The sequence below is a fragment of the Astatotilapia calliptera genome, chromosome 3 (genome assembly GCF_964374335.1).
Source record: "Astatotilapia calliptera chromosome 3, fAstCal68.1, whole genome shotgun sequence".
Classification (NCBI taxonomy): Eukaryota; Metazoa; Chordata; class Actinopteri; order Cichliformes; family Cichlidae; genus Astatotilapia; species Astatotilapia calliptera.
The window spans coordinates 83,960,595-83,982,086 of record NC_137424.1 but is presented as its reverse complement, the minus strand read 5'-3'; the positions used below and the strand labels follow the sequence as shown (position 1 = coordinate 83,982,086).

At 46.3% G+C, this 21,492-nt stretch overlaps 1 protein-coding gene across 1 annotated transcript; it reads right to left on the bottom strand.

Moving 5' to 3' along the window:
* Positions 1-9,645: 9,645 nt before the first annotated feature.
* Positions 9,646-10,210, bottom strand: LOC145423572 (alpha-2-macroglobulin-like protein 1). The gene is made up of 2 exons (XM_080296239.1): positions 9,979-10,210; positions 9,646-9,908 (listed from the first exon to the last, which is right to left on the bottom strand). Exons 1-2 carry the CDS (start codon positions 10,193-10,195, stop codon positions 9,646-9,648), a joined length of 480 nt encoding a protein of 159 aa, XP_080152365.1. The 5' UTR covers positions 10,196-10,210.
* Positions 10,211-21,492: the final 11,282 nt, after the last annotated feature.

Sequence of the window (21,492 nt, the reverse complement as noted above, 5' to 3'; positions counted from 1 at the left end):
TGGAGGTGCAGCAGTTGGTGTACAGGGAGAAGAGCAGAGGAGAAAGAACACAGCCCTGAGGGGAGCCGGTGCTGATGGTCCGGGAGTCCGAGACATTCTTCCCCAGCCTCACGTGCTGCTTCCTGTCCGTCAGGAAGTCAGTGATCCACCGGCAGATGGGATCAGGCACATTCATCTGGGAAAGCTTGTCTCGGAGATGGTCTGGAAGGATGGTGTTGAAGGCAGAGCTGAAGTCCACAAACAGGATCCTGGCGTAGGTTCCTGGGGAGTCCAGATGCTGCAGGATGAAGTGTAGGGCCATGTTGATGGCGTCGTCTACAGACCTGTTGGCTCTATATGCAAACTGCAGGGGGTCCAGGAGGGGGGCCGTGAGGGTCTTGAGATGGGAGAGAACTAGGCGCTCAAATGACTTCATGACCACAGATGTCAGAGCCACGGGTCTGTAGTCATTTAGTCCAGTGATCCTAGGTTTCTTGGGGACAGGGATTATGGTAGAGGACTTGAAGCAGGCAGGCACATGACATGCCTGCAGTGAGGAGTTGAAGATGCCAGAAAACACTGGGGCCAGCTCGTTTGCACAGTGTCTGAGGGTGGCAGGAGACACGCCGTCTGGGCCGGGAGCTTTCCGAGCATTCAGATTCTTAAACTGCTTCCTCACATCTGCTTCATGAATATGAAGAGTTGTGGTCGGAGGAGGTGGTGTGAAATCCTCTTTTGTGTGGGGTGAGGGGGCGGGTGTTGTAGGTGAACGGTTTGAAGGTGGTGATGGCTCTATGGAGGGGGGAGAGGTGGGGGAATGAGTGTCCAAAGTGCCTCTATTGTTGGGGCCGTTGGAGGTGTGAAGGCTGCCTGATGGCTCGTCAAAACGACAGTAGAAGTCGTTAAGGGTGTTGGCCAAGAGCAAGTCGTCAGTGGAGTGGGGGGTTTTAGGCTTGTAGTTTGTAATATTCCTAAAACCTTTCCACACAGAGGCCGAGTCATTCTCTGATATCTGCTGCTGCATCTTCTCAGAGTGCTGATGTTTGGCAATGTCCACTTCCTTAGTGAACCTGTACTTGGCCTCTCTGTAGCAGTCCCTGTCTCCGCTTCTGAACGCCTTACTCTTTTCCAGCCACAGCTTTTTGAGTTTAGGAGTAAACCAGGGTTTGTCATTGTTATAACTCACCCTGGTGCGTGATGGCACAATGCTGTCCTCACAGAAGTGGATATAGGAGGTGACAGTGTCCGTAAACTCGTCCAAGCTGTTAGAAGCAGCCTTCAAAGTGTCCCAGTCTGTGGTCTCCAAACACGTGCGAAGCTCCTCCACAGCCTCGTTGCTCCACAGTTTTTTGGTCCTCACGACAGGTTTGGAGAGCTTCAGCCTCTGTCTGTACGCGGGGATTAGGTGGATCATGACGTGATCAGAAAGTCCGAGTGAAGCGCGCGGCACCGCGCGATAGGCCCCGCTGATCGTGCTGTAGCAGTGATCCAATGTCCTCTCCTCTCTGGTCGGGCATTTAATATACTGTTTGTATTTCGGAAGCTCATGGCTCAGATTGGCTTTGTTAAAGTCCCCAAGAGCAATGATGAGAGAGTCCGGGTATGTCCGCTCCGTGTGGAGAATCTGCTCTGCGAGTGCGCACTGAGCTGCTCGCGCATCCGCGTCTGGCGGGATGTAAACAGCGGCCAGGATGAATGAAGCAAACTCCCGCGGAGAATAAAACGGTTTGCAGTGAATGAAAAGATATTCCAGAGAGGAAGAGCAGTGCTGAGCAATCACTGTTACATCTGTGCACCAGCCACTATTGATGTAGAAGCAGACGCCTCCACCTTTGGTTTTACCGGAGAGAGCGGCCTGCCGGTCCGCGCGCAGCAGATGAAAGCCCTCCAGCTTGAGCGCGCAGTCCGGGATGTCCTCACTGAGCCACGACTCCGTAAAACATAAGACACAGGAGGAGGCAAAGTCTCTGTTCATGCTTCTCATCAGGGCCAGTTCGTCTATCTTATTCCAGAGTGAGCGTACATTAGAGAGGAAGATCCCAGGAAGGGCCGTTCTCAGTCCGCGTTTCCTCAAACGCACGAGTACGCCGGCTCGCTTACCTCTCTTTCGACGTCTCACTTTCCTGATCAGAGTCAGCAGTAAATCTGCCGCAGATGCGACAAATATTGGAAATAAATCCACAGGCGTTGTAGTCCTGCAGTTAAGGAGCTCTTCTCTGGTGTAAGAATATCCAGAGGAGTTCCCAGACACAGAGGAAATGCACAAAAACAAGACAAAAGTAACGCACTGAAGCACCAGGGCATCCATACGCGGCGCCATCTTGGTTAAAGACAAAGGTTAAAGACAAAGAGTCAGTGTAGCCTTACTTTAAAAAAAGCGTGTGTGAACTGCAATATCACAGTCAGCACAAAGGAATGGAAGAGGCAGGCAGTCCAGACACCTCACAACTACTTGTTTGCCACACTGACACACACGGTGTGACTGTGGATCCAGAGTAGCTAACATATTGTCTATAAGACAAGGCCTGGCCTCTTTCCACTTTTGCGAGGACACCATATTTCTGATCGCCCAGTGAGTAGCAGCTGACTCACACGACGTCTCACAAGTCATGGCTGCGTCCTCTTCTCCATCCTCCAACAACTGAAGGAGCTCCTGACGAAGCACGTCAGTTCCATACACTAACAGAAAAAAAATAAAGAAAGGAAGAAACTCTTCCACAAAGTGAAAAACACTCTAGGCAGTATGTTTCTTAGGACTCCACAAAAGCTCTGCATAACTCAACTATAACAACAAATATAAAAGTAAACAGAAATCACAATATATACAAGAAGGTAAAGTACCTTTTGTTGGGTTGACACTGGCAACATAACTAGGTTCTTCACGTGGACATTGATGCTGCTCTCTGGACACTGGGGGGGGGGGGATGAAGAATATTTACTTACTGAAATTCTTTGGTGAAAACAAGTTGTGAGATAAAATCAATGGTTGCGTGAACACTGACCACGTGGCATGCAACTAGTACTTCGACTGGTTGATGGTCTTTGAGGAATAAAATCTCCCTGTCTGTCACGTGTTTTCCAGCGCACTGGTCTTGGCTGAGGTTCACTACGTGCATCATTCTACGCAATTAACAAGGAAAAAAGGGAACACCTAAAATACAGTCTATGATTAAAGCAAAGATTATCAAACATCTTAAGTTAACCAACTTAATTTGACATAAACTTTAAAAATAAATTCAAATAACATAACGTTTACTCCGTACAAAATATTAGACAAGCGTGTTCCCTCTTTAACAACTGTTTCCACTAAAAATGTTACCTGCATATCTTGAAGGAGTTCGTCAGCAGCCTGAAGCTCTTCCTCCAGCTCGGGATCCTCTGAATCACTCATTTTCAAGCTAAAGAGGAAAGAGATTTTTGCAGAACTCAGTGACATAAACACATAACTAACGCAACTCAAATGATTTTCAGTCTTGGCGCTCCGGTTAATGTTAGCAATTAACGTTAGCATCATCAGTTTGTAAAGAGCTAGCAGAACTCTTAGCGCAAAAACTGCTTTACGCACCATGTGAGGGTATTTTGCAGCACACAAGTCCTTTAACGTTTGTAATAGATTTAATCCATCATCGTTGGATTAAATGGCTAATGCTGCAGTAGCCACGTGTAGTGTTACCTAGCAAGCATGCTGACGGTAGCTGTAGCCATTTTTAAATACATTACACCGTTTCCGAGCTCAGTCACCTCTGTTTGTTTGAAGCTTTTATGAAAAAACAAACTTTGAAACACACATCAAGGTATTACTTTAAATATATGTATTTTTTACATACCTGCATTAGAATCACTCAGTTCCGCCTCATTTTCTTATTCTTATAAACGGGTCTCTCCTTCTCCCATCATCCTTTGCTTACACAGGTTGCGTCTGATTGGTTGGAGCTGAGCGACATCCAAAACTAACAGGAGTGGTGAATGAATCTATAAATGTGTTTTACGTGTGAAATGAAAATAATAAACCTAACAAAGGATTATGTACGTTAAATCTGCGCACTTTCAGATCGTGAATCAGTTTGGAAAACACTGTGTGATGGCCACAACATGAAGCAATTTTATTGTTGAATTATCAGTGATACTTTCACGTGTTTTTGTTGAGAAATGTTAACGATGTCATTAAAAGAAAGCATTAAATTAGGGAGAAAAACCCGTTGGCGGAGAGGGTCCCCGGTTCTCCAGTTAGATTGTGCTTCACAGCCTCATGTTTCGCCGTGACGGGGTTATTATTGGAGTAAATGGATGGCTGGAGCCTCTGCTCGAAGCGTCTCTGATCGCCGCGAGCGGGTTCATATTGGAATGAATTGACAACCCACAGCGTCACATAAAAACGTGGAAGGGTACCTTATGCGTCAGCATGAGAAGTTAAGGGACGTGACAAATCGTCATTATTTTACGCGTCGGGAGTGAGAACGGGTTGGTATGTGTCCATGTTTGTCTTAACACCAGTGCTGGGATACACCCCTGTAGTCTGTAACTACTGACATTTTCTAAAATCACTGGGAGCTACAGTAGGTGTAACTCCCTGTAGCCAGCGTGGGATGTCTGACTGCCATGTTTTTGACCTTATTTCTCGGGAAAGACTAAACAAACGTTTGTGGGGTGATAACAGGCTCAAACACAACGGATGGATTCATCAGTGATGTCACAGACTGCTATACACGCTTAAAAGACAAAAATCACAATGTTTCTGTAAGAATTCAAAATGAAACATGTTAAACAGCTTTTGTTGCACTTTGGTAAACAACACAGATCAAACTTCAGCCCACTGAAATAACAGCAGTGACAGTCACACTGCTGAGTGTGGAGGGATTTCTAGTCTGGTTTTTAAACTGTAACATTGCTGAGAATGAGTCATTATCTCTGACCCTCTGGACCCAGCAGTATTACCCCATGTTATTCTATTTGCCTTCTTTGATTTGCCTTTACGGGAAAAGGGTTTTTGTTTGTTCCGGCTGTGGGCGGGGGGCAGGGGGGGCATGCTTTACACACATACAGATGTGTTAATCCATAAATGTTAATACAGTTTGTTAATACTTGTTAACAAATGCAGAAAATAAAGTTTGTTCAAAAACAGTTAACAGCACTGAACCCATGAAAGACTGAAGTATTACTGTGTTACCTCACTTATATGAGGAGCTGGAGCATTTCTTAGGCACAAATGCATAACCTTTTATGAGTAACTCTGGATTAAAACAATGACATACTTAGGTGCAGAGATAGGCAGTAACGTGTTACAAGTAATCTGATTACTTTTTTCAAGTAATGAGTAATGTAAGGGATCATGATTGCAAAAAAGTAATTAGATTACAGTTACTTTCCCACGCTGCGTTACTGCATTACTAAACCGTGGTTTTTTTTTGAGAGTGTCTCATGACAATGACGTACAAGTTTGACGTCCATGGTAACAGACATGTGCAGATCAACAATGGATAATATATCGAGTGTGGGAGAGAGTAGGACCATGCAGCGTTTAGAGATTGGAAGTACTCACATTACTTTGAGTTTGATTCTATAAAAATTGACAAAAACATTAGAGTCCACTGTACACTCAAGAAAACTTCTTTCTACAGCGAAAAAGTAAACTTCAATCTGAGCGAACACTGAACACGCTGCCACAGGAATGTGACATTCACAGAGAAACCCCCGGATCCTCCCACTGACATGACTGCTAATTACCATTAGTAACTTGACCAACACTGCTTATGTGTATCTGACAGTTGTGGTGCTTAATAAGTACAAGTCCACTGTCCAATCTAGCTGTAATTTTGCAATAAAATTTCATTTCAGTGTTAAGCATGAAGTGCCATATATTTGCAGGAGTTGACACAAATACCATAAAAGTAAAGGCAAAACATTTATTCTGTAAACAGTGTCAGTTTTTTATATAGGCGACATGGGCGGTTGCCCAGGCATCATGGGATCGGCAAAAAAAAGTTGCTCGCACCCATGCTGCCCCAACATCGTGCAAATGCATTTTGGGGATGGCATAGGCACCGATTGGTTTTCTATTGCCCATTTGCATGGAGTAAGGTTGCCCTCCATTTATGAGGTGCGCCTGCTGCTTGGTGCAATTAATGCAATTAATCTAGTTGGAGCACAGAATGACTCAAAATCCCTGAAATGTCTTTGTCAACGCATTTTGAGCAGTTTGTCCATTCTGCGCTCCAGATGGGTTGATTGTGTTAAAAATTTTAATTGCGTCAATCGTTGTTGACAACATTAACGTGAACATGTCATGATATATACTTAGAATTTGCACCGATGTGTTTTCTAAATTCTATCACACACATATACGGGAAAAGTGAGCGCAAGGGCCCTCGGTGCGTCTGCTGCTGCTGTGCTGAAGTTTCACACACTACCTGTAGAAAGGGGAGGGGGCGGGCTGCTTCTAAATAGTGCACATTTCATCCATAATGTTGTCAGTCCAAGCCAATTATGTTATAATTATTTTTCCTGAAGTGTCTGAAGGGTTAGGGGACCATCAGGTCCTCAGTTTAGAAAAAAAAAGAGAAAAGAAGACGAGAAATAAGCAGCAGATCCCGGTAAGCAGATGAGTCATTGGTTAATGGCAGGTACATTGTACGACATGGATCCTGAAACAAGATAACATTCACTAGTAGGGATTGGGAAAATGTCTGTTTACCTTTGTTAGCCACTTGGCTATGACAGTAAATAGTAGACACTGATGTGGACTGTTGTCGCATAATATTCATTAGCCATTCGTTGGAAGAGGTGAATTGTTGATTTGTCTGCTATAACTCTCATGAGTTATAATGACTGTTTGTTAGTCCCTGACTGTTCCCACCACTTGCTCTGACTCAAACACGACCCTGTATCCAGTCTTTAAGTAATGACGTACAAACTCTGCTTCCGGTTCCAAACGACTCAGCGTTTATTAATGCTGTTGTGTTTTTAACATGTTTTATTAATTTTAATTAATTTTATTACTTTGCGTCTTGTTCTATTTAAACTCGACAACGCCATAAAAACAGTCAGTGATCACTGTCGGCCACTCTTGGTTTTTATTACCACTGTTCATTTTAAACCTCAGTTTTTAAACCTTGCAATGTAACTACAGCCCAGCCCATGCAGCAGTATATTCACTAGCTGCGCCCACGTCCTTATTTTAGGTTTGGCAGCGTTTAAGTACAGAAAGGTGAATGGCTTGGATGTGAACTGAGCTGCGGTTTGGGGAAGGCCTTGAAGAGAACTGGCGGTGGCTCCAGGGCCTAGCAGATCTTCAAAGAAGGCATCCCCTAGAAGCAGTAATAACTGTGTGTTACGAAGGTCGAAAACCTCTGCGGTAATAATTCGATTTTTAATTCAACTTATTTATACAGCGCCAACTCACAGCGACAGTCGCATCAAGACCCGACAATAATACCTAGAGGAAAAACCCAACAATCGTATGATCACCTACAGTGGGGCAAAAAAGTATTTAGTCAGCCACTGATTGTGCAAGTTCCCCCACTTAAAATGATGACAGAGGTCAGTAATTTGCACCAGAGGTACACTTCAACTGTGAGAGACAGAATGTGAAAAAAAAATCCATGAATTCATATGGTAGGATTTGTAAAGAATTTATTCGTAAATCAGGGTGGAAAATAAGTATTTGGTCAATAACAAAAATACAACTCAATACTTTGTAACATAACCTTTGTTGGCAATAACAGAGGTCAAACGTTTACTATAGGTCTTTACCAGGTTTGCACACACAGTAGCTGGTATTTTGGCCCATTCCTCCATGCAGATCTTCTCGAGAGCAGTGATGTTTTGGGGCTGTCGCCGAGCAACACGGACTTTCAACTCCCGCCACAGATTTTCTATGGGGTTGAGGTCTGGAGACTGGCTAGGCCACTCCAGGACTTTCAAATGCTTCTTACGGAGCCACTCCTTTGTTGCCCGGGCGGTGTGTTTTGGATCATTGTCATGTTGGAAGACCCAGCCTCGTTTCATCTTCAAAGTTCTCACTGATGGAAGGAGCTTTTGGCTCAAAATCTCACGATACATGGCCCCATTCATTCTGTCCTTAACACGGATCAGTCGTCCTGTCCCCTTGGCAGGAAAACAGCCCCATAGCATGATGTTTCCACCCCCATGCTTCACAGTAGGTATGGTGTTCTTGGGATGCAACTCAGTATTCTTCGTCCTCCGAACACGACGAGTTGAGTTTATACCAAAAAGTTCTACTTTGGTTTCATCTGACCACATGACATTCTCCCAATCCTCTGCTGTATCATCCATGTGCTCTCTGGCAAACTTCAGACGGGCCTGGACATGCACTGGCTTCAGCAGCGGAACACGTCTGGCACTGCGGGATTTGATTCCCTGCCGTTGTAGTGTGTTACTGATGGTGACCTTTGTTACTTTGGTCCCAGCTCTCTGCAGGTCATTCACCAGGTCCCCCCGTGTGGTTCTGGGATCTTTGCTCACCGTTCTCATGATCATTTTGACCCCACGGGATGAGATCTTGCGTGGAGCCCCAGATCGAGGGAGATTATCAGTGGTCTTGTATGTCTTCCATTTTCTCATGATTGCTCCCACAGTTGATTTCTTCACACCAAGCTGCTTGCCTATTGTAGATTCACTCTTCCCAGTCTGGTGCAGGTCTACAATACTTTTCCTGGTGTCCTTCGAAAGCTCTTTGGTCTTGGCCATGGCGGAGTTTGGAGTCTGACTGTTTGAGGCTGTGGACAGGTGTCTTTTATACAGATGATGAGTTCAAACAGGTGCCATTCATACAGGTAATGAGTGGGGGACAGAAAAGCGTCTTACAGAAGACGTTACAGGTCTGTGAGAGCCAGAGATTTTCCATGTTTGAGGTGACCAAATACTTATTTTCCACCCTGATTTACGAATAAATTCTTTACAAATCCTACCATGTGAATTCATGGATTTGTTTTTCACATTCTGTCTCTCACAGTTGAAGTGTACCTCTGGTGCAAATTACTGACCTCTGTACTCATTTTAGGTGGTGGAACTTGCACAATCGGTGGCTGACTAAATACTTTTTTGCCCCACTGTATATGGTACAGCAAACACACATATATCTCTTTAAGTATAAGAGCCTTTTGTTCAGATGGACCCGCTAGACTCCTGGCACCAGCTTTGGGGAGTCTTCACAGGGTCACATCTTGACCTCACACAAATCACACGCACTCACGCACACACACGCACACACATACGCACGTACACACACACACACACACAAGGTACTCTTTGTGTGTATGTAGACGTCGTATGATAATGAACCTATGCATATTCATGTAACCACAATAAAAGAGCAATGTTGCGGGGGAACGGACGAGAGCAACTGGGGTCAAGCGAAGGAACGGCGTCTGTCCGGTTTTCTCCCGTGCACAAGAAACATGAAGAACTTTGCCTACATCGTGTCTTGCTTTGCTGTGTAATTATATTGTCTTCAATGTTCCAGCGGATAGGTTCAAGCTACAAACCTATCAGGTGTACAGAAGTCTGAGGTAACATTGCTATTCTGTAAAAACAATGAATTTTTAGACAAAACTTAAATGTCATATTCTAACTAAAGAATAAAAACTTCTCTCCCTGGCTAAAACAAATCTGTTGTACATATCTGATAGAAAACTGAAAGCTTCAGTATTATTTCTTCTTTCCCTGGTTTTGTCTAAGACTGTACTCAAAGATGAGCTTCATGCTGTTCGGGTGGTGTCGTACCTGAGTGGAGGAGAAGCCTCCGTAATAGTTCTGCTGCCCAGTCAGCCACCTGATAATACCAGAGGCATATCCCAGATCCTCAGCAGTCGGGGAGGCGCTGAGTTTGGCCAACAGCACATAAGAACTGATCTCCACTGACAGGGAGGCTGATGTTTCTGCTGCTGTCTGAGACCAGTAGAGGAAACCTCCTACAAACACAATAACAGTCACAGTGATGCTAATGAAGCCTGAATGATGTCCTGCTAAAGGATGGCTCACCTTCCCTCACTGCAACTGTGTCTAAGTGCTGCAGAAGGTGAGCTCGGGTCTCCACGTCTCCTGCCAGAGTGAACACATAGGCCAGCAGAGCTGTAGTGTAGGTGTTGCTCAGGTCACTGAGAGACTCCTTGAGACAAGCCAGGCTCTGGATCATCACAGGATCCTTTAAAAGATCAAAACAAAGAACTTCAATGGACAAACAGAAACCTTCTTTCATTAAAGCCAGTGTGAGAAGAATAGGAGGCAGAGTTCCTGATTCAGTCACTCAAAACATCAGCGTGATAATAGAAAACACAGCGATTAGAGGAAAGTACAGATCAAGCAAAGACTGGAGCAATCTGCTAGTAGTATTTACAATATAAAGAACATATTGAAAAAACACTGTACAGGTTGGGTGGTGATACCAGTCCTTGCTGGTGAGAGTTCAGGTATGTGGATGACACCTGGGTGAAAATCAATTCTCAGGACGTTCCACAATTCACAGATCACATTAACTCGGTGGAACAACACATCAAATTCACCAGGGAGGATATGAAAAGTGTCAGGTTAGTCTTCTTAGACTGTGAGATTTCCATCAGGAATGGAGGACATTTAAAAGCTGATGTGTACCGTAAACCTAAGCTCCAGCCGATCCAGGAGAGAAGGACAACTGCTGCCTAAGTGAAAACCTGTAGTGATCCCGTACGTGTCAGGAGTATCAGAACAGCTGAGGCACATTTTTTTCTAAACACTGTGTCTCTGTGGCTTTTAAACCCCAAAACATGCTGCGCCAAAAATTGGTCCACCCCGACACAAACCGAGTAACATAGTGTACGGTGTTAAGTTCCAGGAGGATTGCCAGGATCTATACATCGGGGAAATCGAACAACCTCTGGCTAAGAGGATAGCACAACACAGAAGAGCTACCTCGTCAGGCCAGGACTCTGCAGTCTATTCACACCTACAGGCTAGTGGACACTCTTTCAATTATGAGGATGTAACATCCTGGACAGGGAGGAACGCTGGTTTGGGTGTAGGGTCAAGGAGGCCATTTACGTGAAAAAGGAAAGACCATCTCTGAATCGAGGAGGGGGCATAAGGGTACATCTGTCACCATCTTACAATGCTGTGATTGCAGCCATTCCCCAACTCTCTGTGAATGGTATTGATGGCCATTGATAAGTGGTCCTTGATCAGTGGTCTTTGATCAGTGGGTTTTGGTCAGTGGTTGTTGATCAATGGTCATGAGAATATGCATAATTACAATTAAGGAACTGACCTCCCAGCCCATTGTTCCTTCAGTGGGCTGGTTTCAGTCATTATGCAAATGTGAATGAATGGCTAACTGTAGGGCAGAGAGTCCTGAAGGGATTGGTCCCATCGGTCCCATCCAACTACTGACCAATAACCTGCCTCAGTACCACATGGAAGCTCCTGTCAGGCATCATAGTGGCTAAGATGAACAGACACATGTTCCTGTGCCCCACTCATTGGCAAGAATACCAGAGGTGCAAAACACCAGCTACTTGTAACAATCAGCCGAGACTGCCTGGATTGATTACAAGAGGGTCTATGACTTAATGCCCCACAGCTGAATCCTGGAATGCCTAGACCTGTACAAGATCAACAGGACTTTAAGAGCCTTCATCAAGAACTCAATGGGAATATAACACTAGAGGCCAACTTCAAGCCCAAAGCACAATCATCATCTATCAAGGAGATGCTCTGTCCCTACGGATACTGACTACGGAATGAAGCATCTGTCAGCCATCTGCTGTACGTGGATGACATCAAGCTGTATGCCAAGAGTGAACGAGACATCGATTCACTGATCCACACTACCAGGCTATACAGCAACGACATTGGAATATCGTTCGGACTGGAGAAATGTAGTCGGATGACAACAAAGAGAGTAAAGGTAGGCAGAACTGAGGGAATCTAACTACTAGAAGGCAACATTGCAGACATAGAGGACAGCTACAAGTACTTGGAGATCCAACAGGCAAATGGAAACCACAAAGAGGCTGCTGGGAAAGCTGCTACCACCAAGTACCTGCAGAGGGTCAGGCAAATCCTGAGGAGTCCGCTGAATGTTAGAACAGGATCCGGCCTATCAAAACCTACGCCCTGCCCGTCATCAGGTACCCTGCTGGGATAATAAGCTGGCAAAAGGAGGAGATAGAAGCCACTGACATCAAGACAAGAAAGTTCCTAACCATGCATGTGTCATGATTCGTTGTGTGGCAGGCAGGAGAAGGACCCAGGATGCAGACTCACAGACACGGGGATAAACTTAAAGATCACAGGTTTAATGCAGGCAAAAGGTGAACACAAAAACAGTACTGAACTAAACTGGGAAAACTAAACATAAGATGTACAAGGAACCACGGGGAGAATAACACACAACATGAGGGAGAACGCGACGCCGAACAGAGGGAGACGCAGACAGAAATACACAGAGGGTAAACGAGGAAAGTGGGCACACACGGGGAACACAGGTGACACCTCTCCCATACTCCTAGGATGTGGGGGTGAACGCCAGAACACCCTGGAATGTTACAGACCTCCTAGGATGAGACATTCTTTCAATATGCCACCAACTATATACTTCTAAACCAGTGGTTCTTAACCTGGGTTCGATCGAACCCTAGGGGTTCGGTGAATCGGTCTCAGGGGTTCAGCAGAGCCTCCGCCGTGACATGCACAGTTCATTTTGTGCACCAGTAAAAAACATATGTATGTCTTGAATTTGAAAAAAATCATATTTTATTTTTCACTAAAGAGGGGTTCAGTGAATGTGCATATAAAACTGTTGGGGTTCAGTACCTCCAACAAGGTTAAGAACCACTGCTCTAGAGTACTTCAGTATACACACACACACAGAGGATTTGTAAAACATGAATAACACCTACATGTTCAATTCAATGTACACATAATGTAGGACTACAAATACTGGGATATACTGTACTGTTGCCATCAAGGAGTTGGCATCAGGTGGGTACTTGTGTGGAACCCAAGTTTCCTAGAATGCATTTCAAATGAAGTTCAAAAGCATCAATGGTGGAGGTGATCAAATAAAACTGTAAAGATTTTAAATAATCCTGTTTCTGTGTCACTAAAGTTTTAAGATGCAATTATGTGAACATGTAGATGTGTAAACTTCAAATATCTGATTGGTTTATACTGATAGCACAAATTTGCAAAAAGGCTGTGATGAATTCAGAGACCTGGTCTTGTCCTTGGGGAAATTCTGGTAAGAGAGAGGACTAAGAGACAGGTGAGACGCCAAGAGAGACAGAAAAGGAGTGAGAGTTTTTCCCTTGCTTTTACCCTGTGGATTTTCCTGGAGACCTGATCCCTGCACCCTTGTATATAGCGCTTCTCCACTGTCGCACATTTCACCTGGTGTTTGTGAATAAACCCCCTGTTCTTCCTTTGGGCGAAAGAGTTCTGGGTTTGAGTCCTCCAGTTACCGTAACAGGCTGCTGTCACATTAAACACTTCACACCATCAAAGAGCCTGACGCTGCGACTTACAGCACAAAAGACAGCTGCCGCACCCTGATATGACTTTAATTTGATCAATCATTAATGTTTGGAGGCTTTCTGCTCCCACCCTGAACAAACCTGAGAACAAATAATATGATACAACACCCATACTGTACACAGCAATCTACAAATAATTTTAAACCTGCTACACCCTGATATGCCTTTATATTAATCATTGACCCTCAAAGCTGTGAACAAAATGCTAAACCTTTCCTGAAACATTTCGCTGACTCCTCATGAGTGTTTAGAGCCGAGCCCCAATTCTTCTCAGCAGTTCACACACAGCACTGACTTTGTAACTAATTAAAGTGAAATGTCAGTGAAAATGTGGCTATCAGTGTCTTAGTTTAATGACTAAATGTTTCAATGTGCTACTGAAAAAAATAAACTAAAAAAAAACAAAAAGCAGTGCTTGCTATTAAACAGCTGGCATCGTGATCTGGTGATACGCAATGTTTTTTGTGTTATTTTACACATTCTACCAGTGTGCTTTGCCAGTATTTGCTGACATCATAAAACTCTCATAAGACTCGACACAAGAAATAATCCTGAATTGCTTTATTTAAGTATCAGAACATGAGACAAAGCTCAACCAGCAGCACTAAGACCTGATCCTGAACCCTGAAGCTCTATGACTCATTTCATCACAACCCGGAAACAATATCCTACATCTGTGAGCCAGCGTGAGAAAATCCAGCCAACGACACAAACTTAGATTCAAGGCTGTGCACAAAAACAGCCACACAAAGACATGTTTAAGGACCTGCTGACTTTCCGTGCCCACCCTCAAGGCCCTATATGTATGTGTTATGAGAGTGTGAGTAATGTGGATGTCTAATTTGTGGAATAAAATTGAGGCACAGGTGGCCAGAAGGGGAGGGGGGGATGCCTCCCCTTCACCCTGGTGACACACCCGCACCCCAAGGCCCTACTTGTGTGGGTGGGTATGTTGGAGCGGGAAGAGGGAGGCAACCGGGGATGGGGAGGAAAAGAAGGGAGGAGCAAGATGCCCCTCCCTGGGGCCAGCTCCCCCGCTGACCCCGGTAGGCACCCACGTCCTTCGGCACCCACCAAGGCAAAGGAGCCCAGGCCCATCCAGATTGGGGCCTACGGCATCAGGAATGCCCAGCCCCACAGGACCCGGGGCAGCCCACCCGACCCCACCACAGAGGAAACTGTACCCACCCCAACATTCAATCGTCTCCCAGACTGCACAAGACAGTAGACACCCAGGTTAAGTTTATTCTCCACCTCTCCTATGACTCTCCCCCACCTGCAGAGTTGACTCCTGCAAGGATGGAACAAACTCCCTGTCAGCTGAAGAGCCCCCTAGTTAGGCCGATGCGCCAGATCCAAGCTTCTTACGAAAATACACTGCTGCTTGTTGTCTCCGCTGATAGACTCACAGTTTGTTGGTTGTTCATGACAGGCGACGAAAGGGGAAAGAATCTTTATTACCCCACCAAAAAATGGCAGCTCAAAACTTTGATAATGGGTCAGTAGACAAAAGGTCAACAGTTTTACAATTTACAAGAAACTGATGAACTTTTGTCACTGACACATTATCAGAGGTTGCAGTCGCTATTTTATGGTGGGGTAATAAAGGCAGAAGAAAAAGTGAAAGGTTACTTTAAGAGCAAATTTATAAACGTCTCCTTAAACCCAACCCCAGTCCACAAAGAAAATATGTTATGAAACATGTTGTACCTTTTTATGGTGGCCCAATTAAGAATATGAAAAGTGAAAGAATTTTTCTAGCAAATAGATAAGTACACATCAATATGTTGTGACATTCTGGAGAAGGGTAATAAAAGAAAGACAGAGTATGAAATGACTTCAATGTCCAATGATGTTTTGCTTTAAAGTTTTGTTTTTAATCATTTAACTTTGTAGCGATGGTAGTTCATCTGGTGACCCTTGCATGGTCATACAACAGGAGAAGAATGAATGAATCTCTATTGTACTCCCTTTAGTGGCCTGAGCTTATAAAAAACCCAAGAAAACGCTAAACTTCAAGCATTTAACATGTAGATTTTTTTTTCTTTCTGGCATTCTGTTACAGATCCACAGGTGTCCACAAATGGCTTCCATTTGACTCTAGAGCAGTGGTTCTTAACCTGGGTTCGATCGAACCCTAGGGGTTCGGTGAATCGGTCTCAGGGGTTCAGCAGAGCCTCCGCCGTGACATGCACAGTTCATTTTGTGCACCAGTAAAAAACATATGTATGTCTTGAATTTGAAAAAAATCATATTTTATTTTTCACTAAAGAGGGGTTCAGTGAATGTGCATATAAAACTGTTGGGGTTCAGTACCTCCAACAAGGTTAAGAACCACTGACTTAGAACTTAACGTCACAAAAAATATTTTCTCATATTCAACTAAAAATATGTTTAGATTTACTGATATGCAAAAGAAAATAAACATCGCTTTGACTGCTGTCTTGGGTCAATTACATTTTCTTCATTCTTATACTTTTTAAAATTTATTTCGGTGGTCCCTCGTTTTATACCTTTAGAGAACATACAACAATGAAATAACTCAAACTGGACAAAATTGATCATTTTTTCAATATCAACTCAGGTTCTCAAAAGTCAACAACAGCATAAAATAAATAACACAAAATAATGTACGACTGAAAAAGCACCAAACGTAACTTAGACAAAATAAATTATTTAAGACAATATAAATTATTTAATTAAAAGTGGAAGCTTCGTGGATGTCCCCAGAGCAATCCTGGACCATCGGGGTCTCTCCCCAGAGGGCCGGTTCCAGAGTAGCTACATGGGAGAGAAGGACTGGCCCTTCACTGTTTTCTTGCTCCTCCGGGACGCAGCAGAGAGATGGCTGCGGCTGACGTGATGGAGGCACGGCTGCTGGACACCATTGCCCTGGAGCAGATCGTGGAGGGCCTCCCAGGGGGAACGGCGGAGTGCTTCAAATGTCACCGGCTGGCAAATCTGGAGGTACACCATCTCGAGGCGCGGCCAGAGATCCACCCTTTGCTCTCTTCTCTCTACCTCCAGGTCCCAGTGGCTACAGGCACTGAAGTGTCGCCATTCATCATTGAAGTTGATTGTTTGTAGTCCGTTATTGTCCGCAGAGTCGCTCCTAGAGTCGCACTGTTGTAGCTGTGACTCTACTTTTTCCCCTTAGCACCGCTCTGCCTTTCTGACCGCGCTGCGCACATTGTAAGACACTGCCTTGTATAGGTCCATATTATCAGGGACTAGCTGATAGTTCTTTCTGCTGTGTCATCTGCTAGCTTCCCGATAAATCCCACAACCGCTTGCTGATGTTGTGTTGATGTCATCAGAGCTGCGCTGAAGCATGTCCAGTCTGTGTCATCCAGTGTGTCCTGCAAGCATTGTCAGTCCAGCGTGCGACCTCCCTCCTGATTGGTGCTTGCTGCTTTAGCTTTTCTTTGTAAGCAGGCGTGAGGAAGATGATGGCATGGTCTGATTATTCCAAATGCAGAGGCTGAGCCTTGTAGCTTGTAGAGCAGTACTCACTGCTCTACTCCTTCTTTACTTCAGACTGTGTGGCCACCCATGGCTCCAACACCATTGTGAAGTTTGCTGATGACACAGTGGTGTTGGGCGCCATCTCCAACAAAGTTGAGGCGGTTTACATTAATGAAGTGAAGAATCTGGCATCGTGGTGCCAGGATAACCACTGCCAGCTGAACGTCGGATAGACCAAGGAGCTAGTGGTGGACTTCAGAAGGAGTCAGCACAGAGACTACAAGCCCATTATCATCAATGGAGCTCCAATGGAGAGGGTGCAGTCCTTCAAATATCTCGGTGTCCACATCTCCTCAGACCTGACATGGTCTGCCCACATTCAGATACAGTCCAAAAAGACTAGGCGGCGCCTGTACCACCTCCGACAACTGAGGAAGTTCAGGGTCTCTCCAAAGATCCTCAGGATTTTCTATACAGGCGCTGTGGAGAGCATCCTCACACAGAACATGACATCCTGGTTTGGGAACAGCTGTGTGAAGGACCAAAAAGCTCTTCAGAGAGTGATCCATACAGCAGAACGCTGCTGCAGGATTGCTCTCCCCCCCCTTCAGGACACCTACACCAGGAGATGCTCGACTAGAGCAGCTCAGATACTGAAGGACCCGTCCTGGCAATAAACTGTTCCAACTTCTGCAATCTGGTAGAAGGTTCAGCATCATCCGGGCAAGGACAGAGAGACTCAAAAGGAGCTTCTATCCCCAAGCCAACTGGGCCCTAAACCAGAATGTGTCATTTTCTCTATTCCTGGATTGTAGTCTCCGTTGCCCTTCATGTGTTCCATGTCTCATGTTGTCAAGCCCGTGTCATTTGGTCTGTCTCATCATGTTTCCTGTTTTATTGTGAAAGACTCTGGTGTTCTTTGTTTATTTTATTTAGTTTCACTTCCCCTGTCCTGTCATTAGGGTCATGTGTGTCAGCTGTTCTCCCACATGCATTTCCACTTCTCCTAATCATCTACTTAGTCTCTGTGTTTCATTCAGTCAGTGTCGGATAGTCATACCACCCTTTCTCGTCTGGTCTAGGATTTTCATGATTTTGCTCTGGGCATGTTCACGTTTCTTGTCATGTTCACTTGTGATAGTTCCTCTTTTGCTCCTGTGTTCATAGTGTTCATAGTTCTGCTGTAGTGTTCCCAGTTTAGTATTCAGTTTATTTTCGCCACAGCCCATGTTACTTTATTTCTTGTGTTCAGCCGAAATAAAGGCTCGCTTTCTGTTTAAACATTCAAGTGTCATGGTCCTGCGTCCATGACTCAGTGATTTTGTGTTTGTGTTCTTTATTGTTATTATTCTCATTAATATTCATGGGCTGTTTTGGGATTTTAGATACTGGGTTCTGGGTTTGTGCTCCCTCTATTGGTCCCTGGTGTTAGTGTTCTCACACACCGGCGTACCCCGCCGTGACCGCCTGATATGAATAATGACCAGTCTGCAGGTGTTTTTGACATAAATCAGAAAAATGAAACAACTCTTGTGTGAGGATCTTTGTGAGGATGACAATATGTTTGATGAGGTTTTATTGAAATTGTCTCAGAAGAGGAAGAGCTCTGAACCTGCCCACTGCAGTACTAAAACATTAAAAGCTACGAGAGGAAACAAAGCAGAAGAGAACAGTATGGATTCTGAAAGTGATCTGTATCTGAGCCAGGAACACCAGAATCCGTACTCTCCTGCTGACATCGTACGGTTACGGTGTAACCTTGGTTCTCTTAGTGAGAATTATCTCTCCACACCGTTACATATTCCATATGTATGGGGTACGACCACCTTGGTCATGGCGTGTGGGTATTTCTTTAAGACACTCTGGAACGCCCGGCTACGCCCCAGAGCTCACTTATAAAACAGCTGTGCAGACGTGACACCGGTTTGTTAGTTTGATCGGAACGCGTCTCCGAACGGCCTGACGGTGGAGAGATAGTCTCTCACTAAGAGAACCAAGGTTACACCATAACCGTGCATTCTCTAGCATATCGAGACTATCTCTCCACACCGTTACATATTCCATATGTACGGGGTAACTCTGGAAGACACCCCACAAGGAGACAGTGCAACCGAACCACTGAGAGTGAAGGTGCCGGGAGTCAGTGACAATGCACCAATAGAGACACCACCTTGGTCAGGGCTTCGCAATGCGCAGGTTGAACCAGGGGGTGGAGGTACACCGAGCTGCCAAGTAGCAGCCCGCTGGTCGCATAGGTCTAAGACATGCGGGCAATGCCAGCAGAGAGTCGGCGCTACAGGCTGGAGAACTCTCACTCGCCACAACGAGGTCCGACTGGCGTGTAAGCCGGCGAAGCGGACAACACGCCAGGGGAACACAGCCAGCAACTGCAGGTCAAGCTAGGGATGTGACCCGTCCATCCTCAAAGCCGAAGCTGCTCCGAGCTGTTGACAGACGGGGGGGGGGGGGGGGGGGGGGGGGGGGGGCTGGGAGCCTAGCCTATGTAAGTGGAGTCCCAGTTACTGGGCGTCCCCGTGCTGGCTGTGTAAGTCCGTGACACACAGGCAAAGCACCAACAGGGAGCCAGCATTGCAAGTTGGGGACCTCTCACTCACTGGCCGAAATGTCAGACAAAATGAGGTCTGACAAGCACAAGTCGTGACATGCGCAATGCCAGAAGCTGGAGCCTTCGGTGCCCAGGGCCCAAACCTGGAATCCCAGGAGCAGAGAGAGGAGAGGAAGTGTAGCCTATTGAGCCGCTGAGAGGGGACCATACTGGGTGCCAGCAAGAAGCGGGCAATGCAAGACAGGGAGCCAGCGCCGCAGGCTCTGGAATACTCACTCGCTGGCTGAGGCATCAGACATAGCGAGGACCGACTGGCAGGCAAGCCGGCGAATGCGGGCAACACGCCAGGGAACACAGCCGGCAGCTGCAGTGCAGCCGTTGGAGAGGAGGGCCAAGCCCTGGGGCGCAACCAGCAGGTTGCCCCAGGGCCAAGCGGCTGCTGAGTGTCGTCTGTAGACAGGGGAGCCGCAAGAGTGAACTCGAGGACTAGACACTCGAGAACAGCAGGTGCTGCAGGCTGTAACACAACACACTCGCTGGCTGGCGTATCAGACACAGCGAGGTCCAGCTGGCGCATAAACTGGCAAAGCGTGGGCAATACGCCAGAGGAACACAGCCTGCAGTTGCAGCTGCAGCAGCAGCAGCAGCGGCGGCTTAACTTGCAGTCAGAGCCGAGAAGCCGCCCCACTCGATCAATGACAGGAGCCCTGCTGACCGTGTGAACCGTGTACTGCGGGCAACATGCCAGACAGAACAGGCACTAGGCTGGAGCACTGGCTCAGGCCACTGATGGCCCAAATGAGGAGCAACCCAACGCTCATCACCAGGGCACAGCACCCACTCTGCGCCTTCCGTAGACAAGGGGCCAGCAAGAGTGGGCCTGAGGAGACACTGTCGGACAGTTGAGAGGTGTCAGCTCACTGAGCCGGCACCTGCTGGCCATATGACCCGCGACACAGGGGCAACACACTAGACAGAGAGCCAGCGCTGCGTGCTGGAGAACACTCACTTTCCAGCTGACGTATCAGACACAGCGAAGTCCGACTGGCATACGAAACTGGCGAAGTGCGGGCTATACGCCAGGGGAACACAGCCCGCAGCAGCAGTACAGCTGCAAAGACGCAGGGCTAAGGGAGCTATGCGACCTGAAGGGTCCATCCAACGACGGAGCTGCTCAGCCATTCGCAGACGGGGGGGCTGACGGCTGCCCCTGTTAGGGCATGCCGCCCCCTGCCCACGAAAGGCCCGAAGGGGCAACTAGGGACTGGGGGCTAACGGGGGAGGGGCCAAAGGCAACTACTCCACCAGGCACGGAACACAACTGCCGGCAGGGGATCATAAATGCTGGGAGGCAGGGCACTCACTACCTGCAACTAGGCCAACCAGGCAGCAGCAACACCTTAGGCAGTAGGCGCTGAGGCTGCGTAGTAGCAACAACCTTGAGGTCCACTCTACTAGATGGGACCTCAGGAAGGGCTAATTCCCACACCCGGAATTCAATTCAATTTTATTTATATAGCGCCAAATCACAACAAAAGTCGCCTCAAGGCGCTTCATAGATACAGAGAAAAACCCAACAATCATATGACCCCCTATGAGCAAGCACTTTGGCGACAGTGGGAAGGAAAAACTCCCTTTTAACAGGAAGAAACCTCCGGCAGAACCAGGCTCAGGGAGGGGCGGGGCCATCTGCTGCGACCGGTTGGGGTTAGAGAAGGAAGACAGGATAAAGACATGCTGTGGAAGAGAGACAGAGGTTAATAACAGATATGATTCAATGCAGAGAGGTCTATTAATACATAGTGAGTGAGAAAGGTGACTGGAAAGGAAAAACTCAATGCATCATGGGAATCCCCCGGCAGCCTACGTCTATTGGAGCATAACTAAGGGAGGATTCAGGGTCACCTGGTCCAGCCCTAACTATATGCTTTAGAAAAAAGGAAAGTTTTAAGCCTAATC

Coding starts and splice junctions, on each gene's coding strand:
- LOC145423572 (XM_080296239.1), bottom strand. CDS start 10,195: ATGAAAGAAGGTTTCTGTTTGTCCATTGAAGTTCTTTGTTTTGATCTT. Junction 9,909..9,978: donor CACAGTTGCAGTGAGGGAAG/GTGAGCCATCCT, acceptor TTGTGTTTGTAG/GAGGTTTCCTCTACTGGTCT.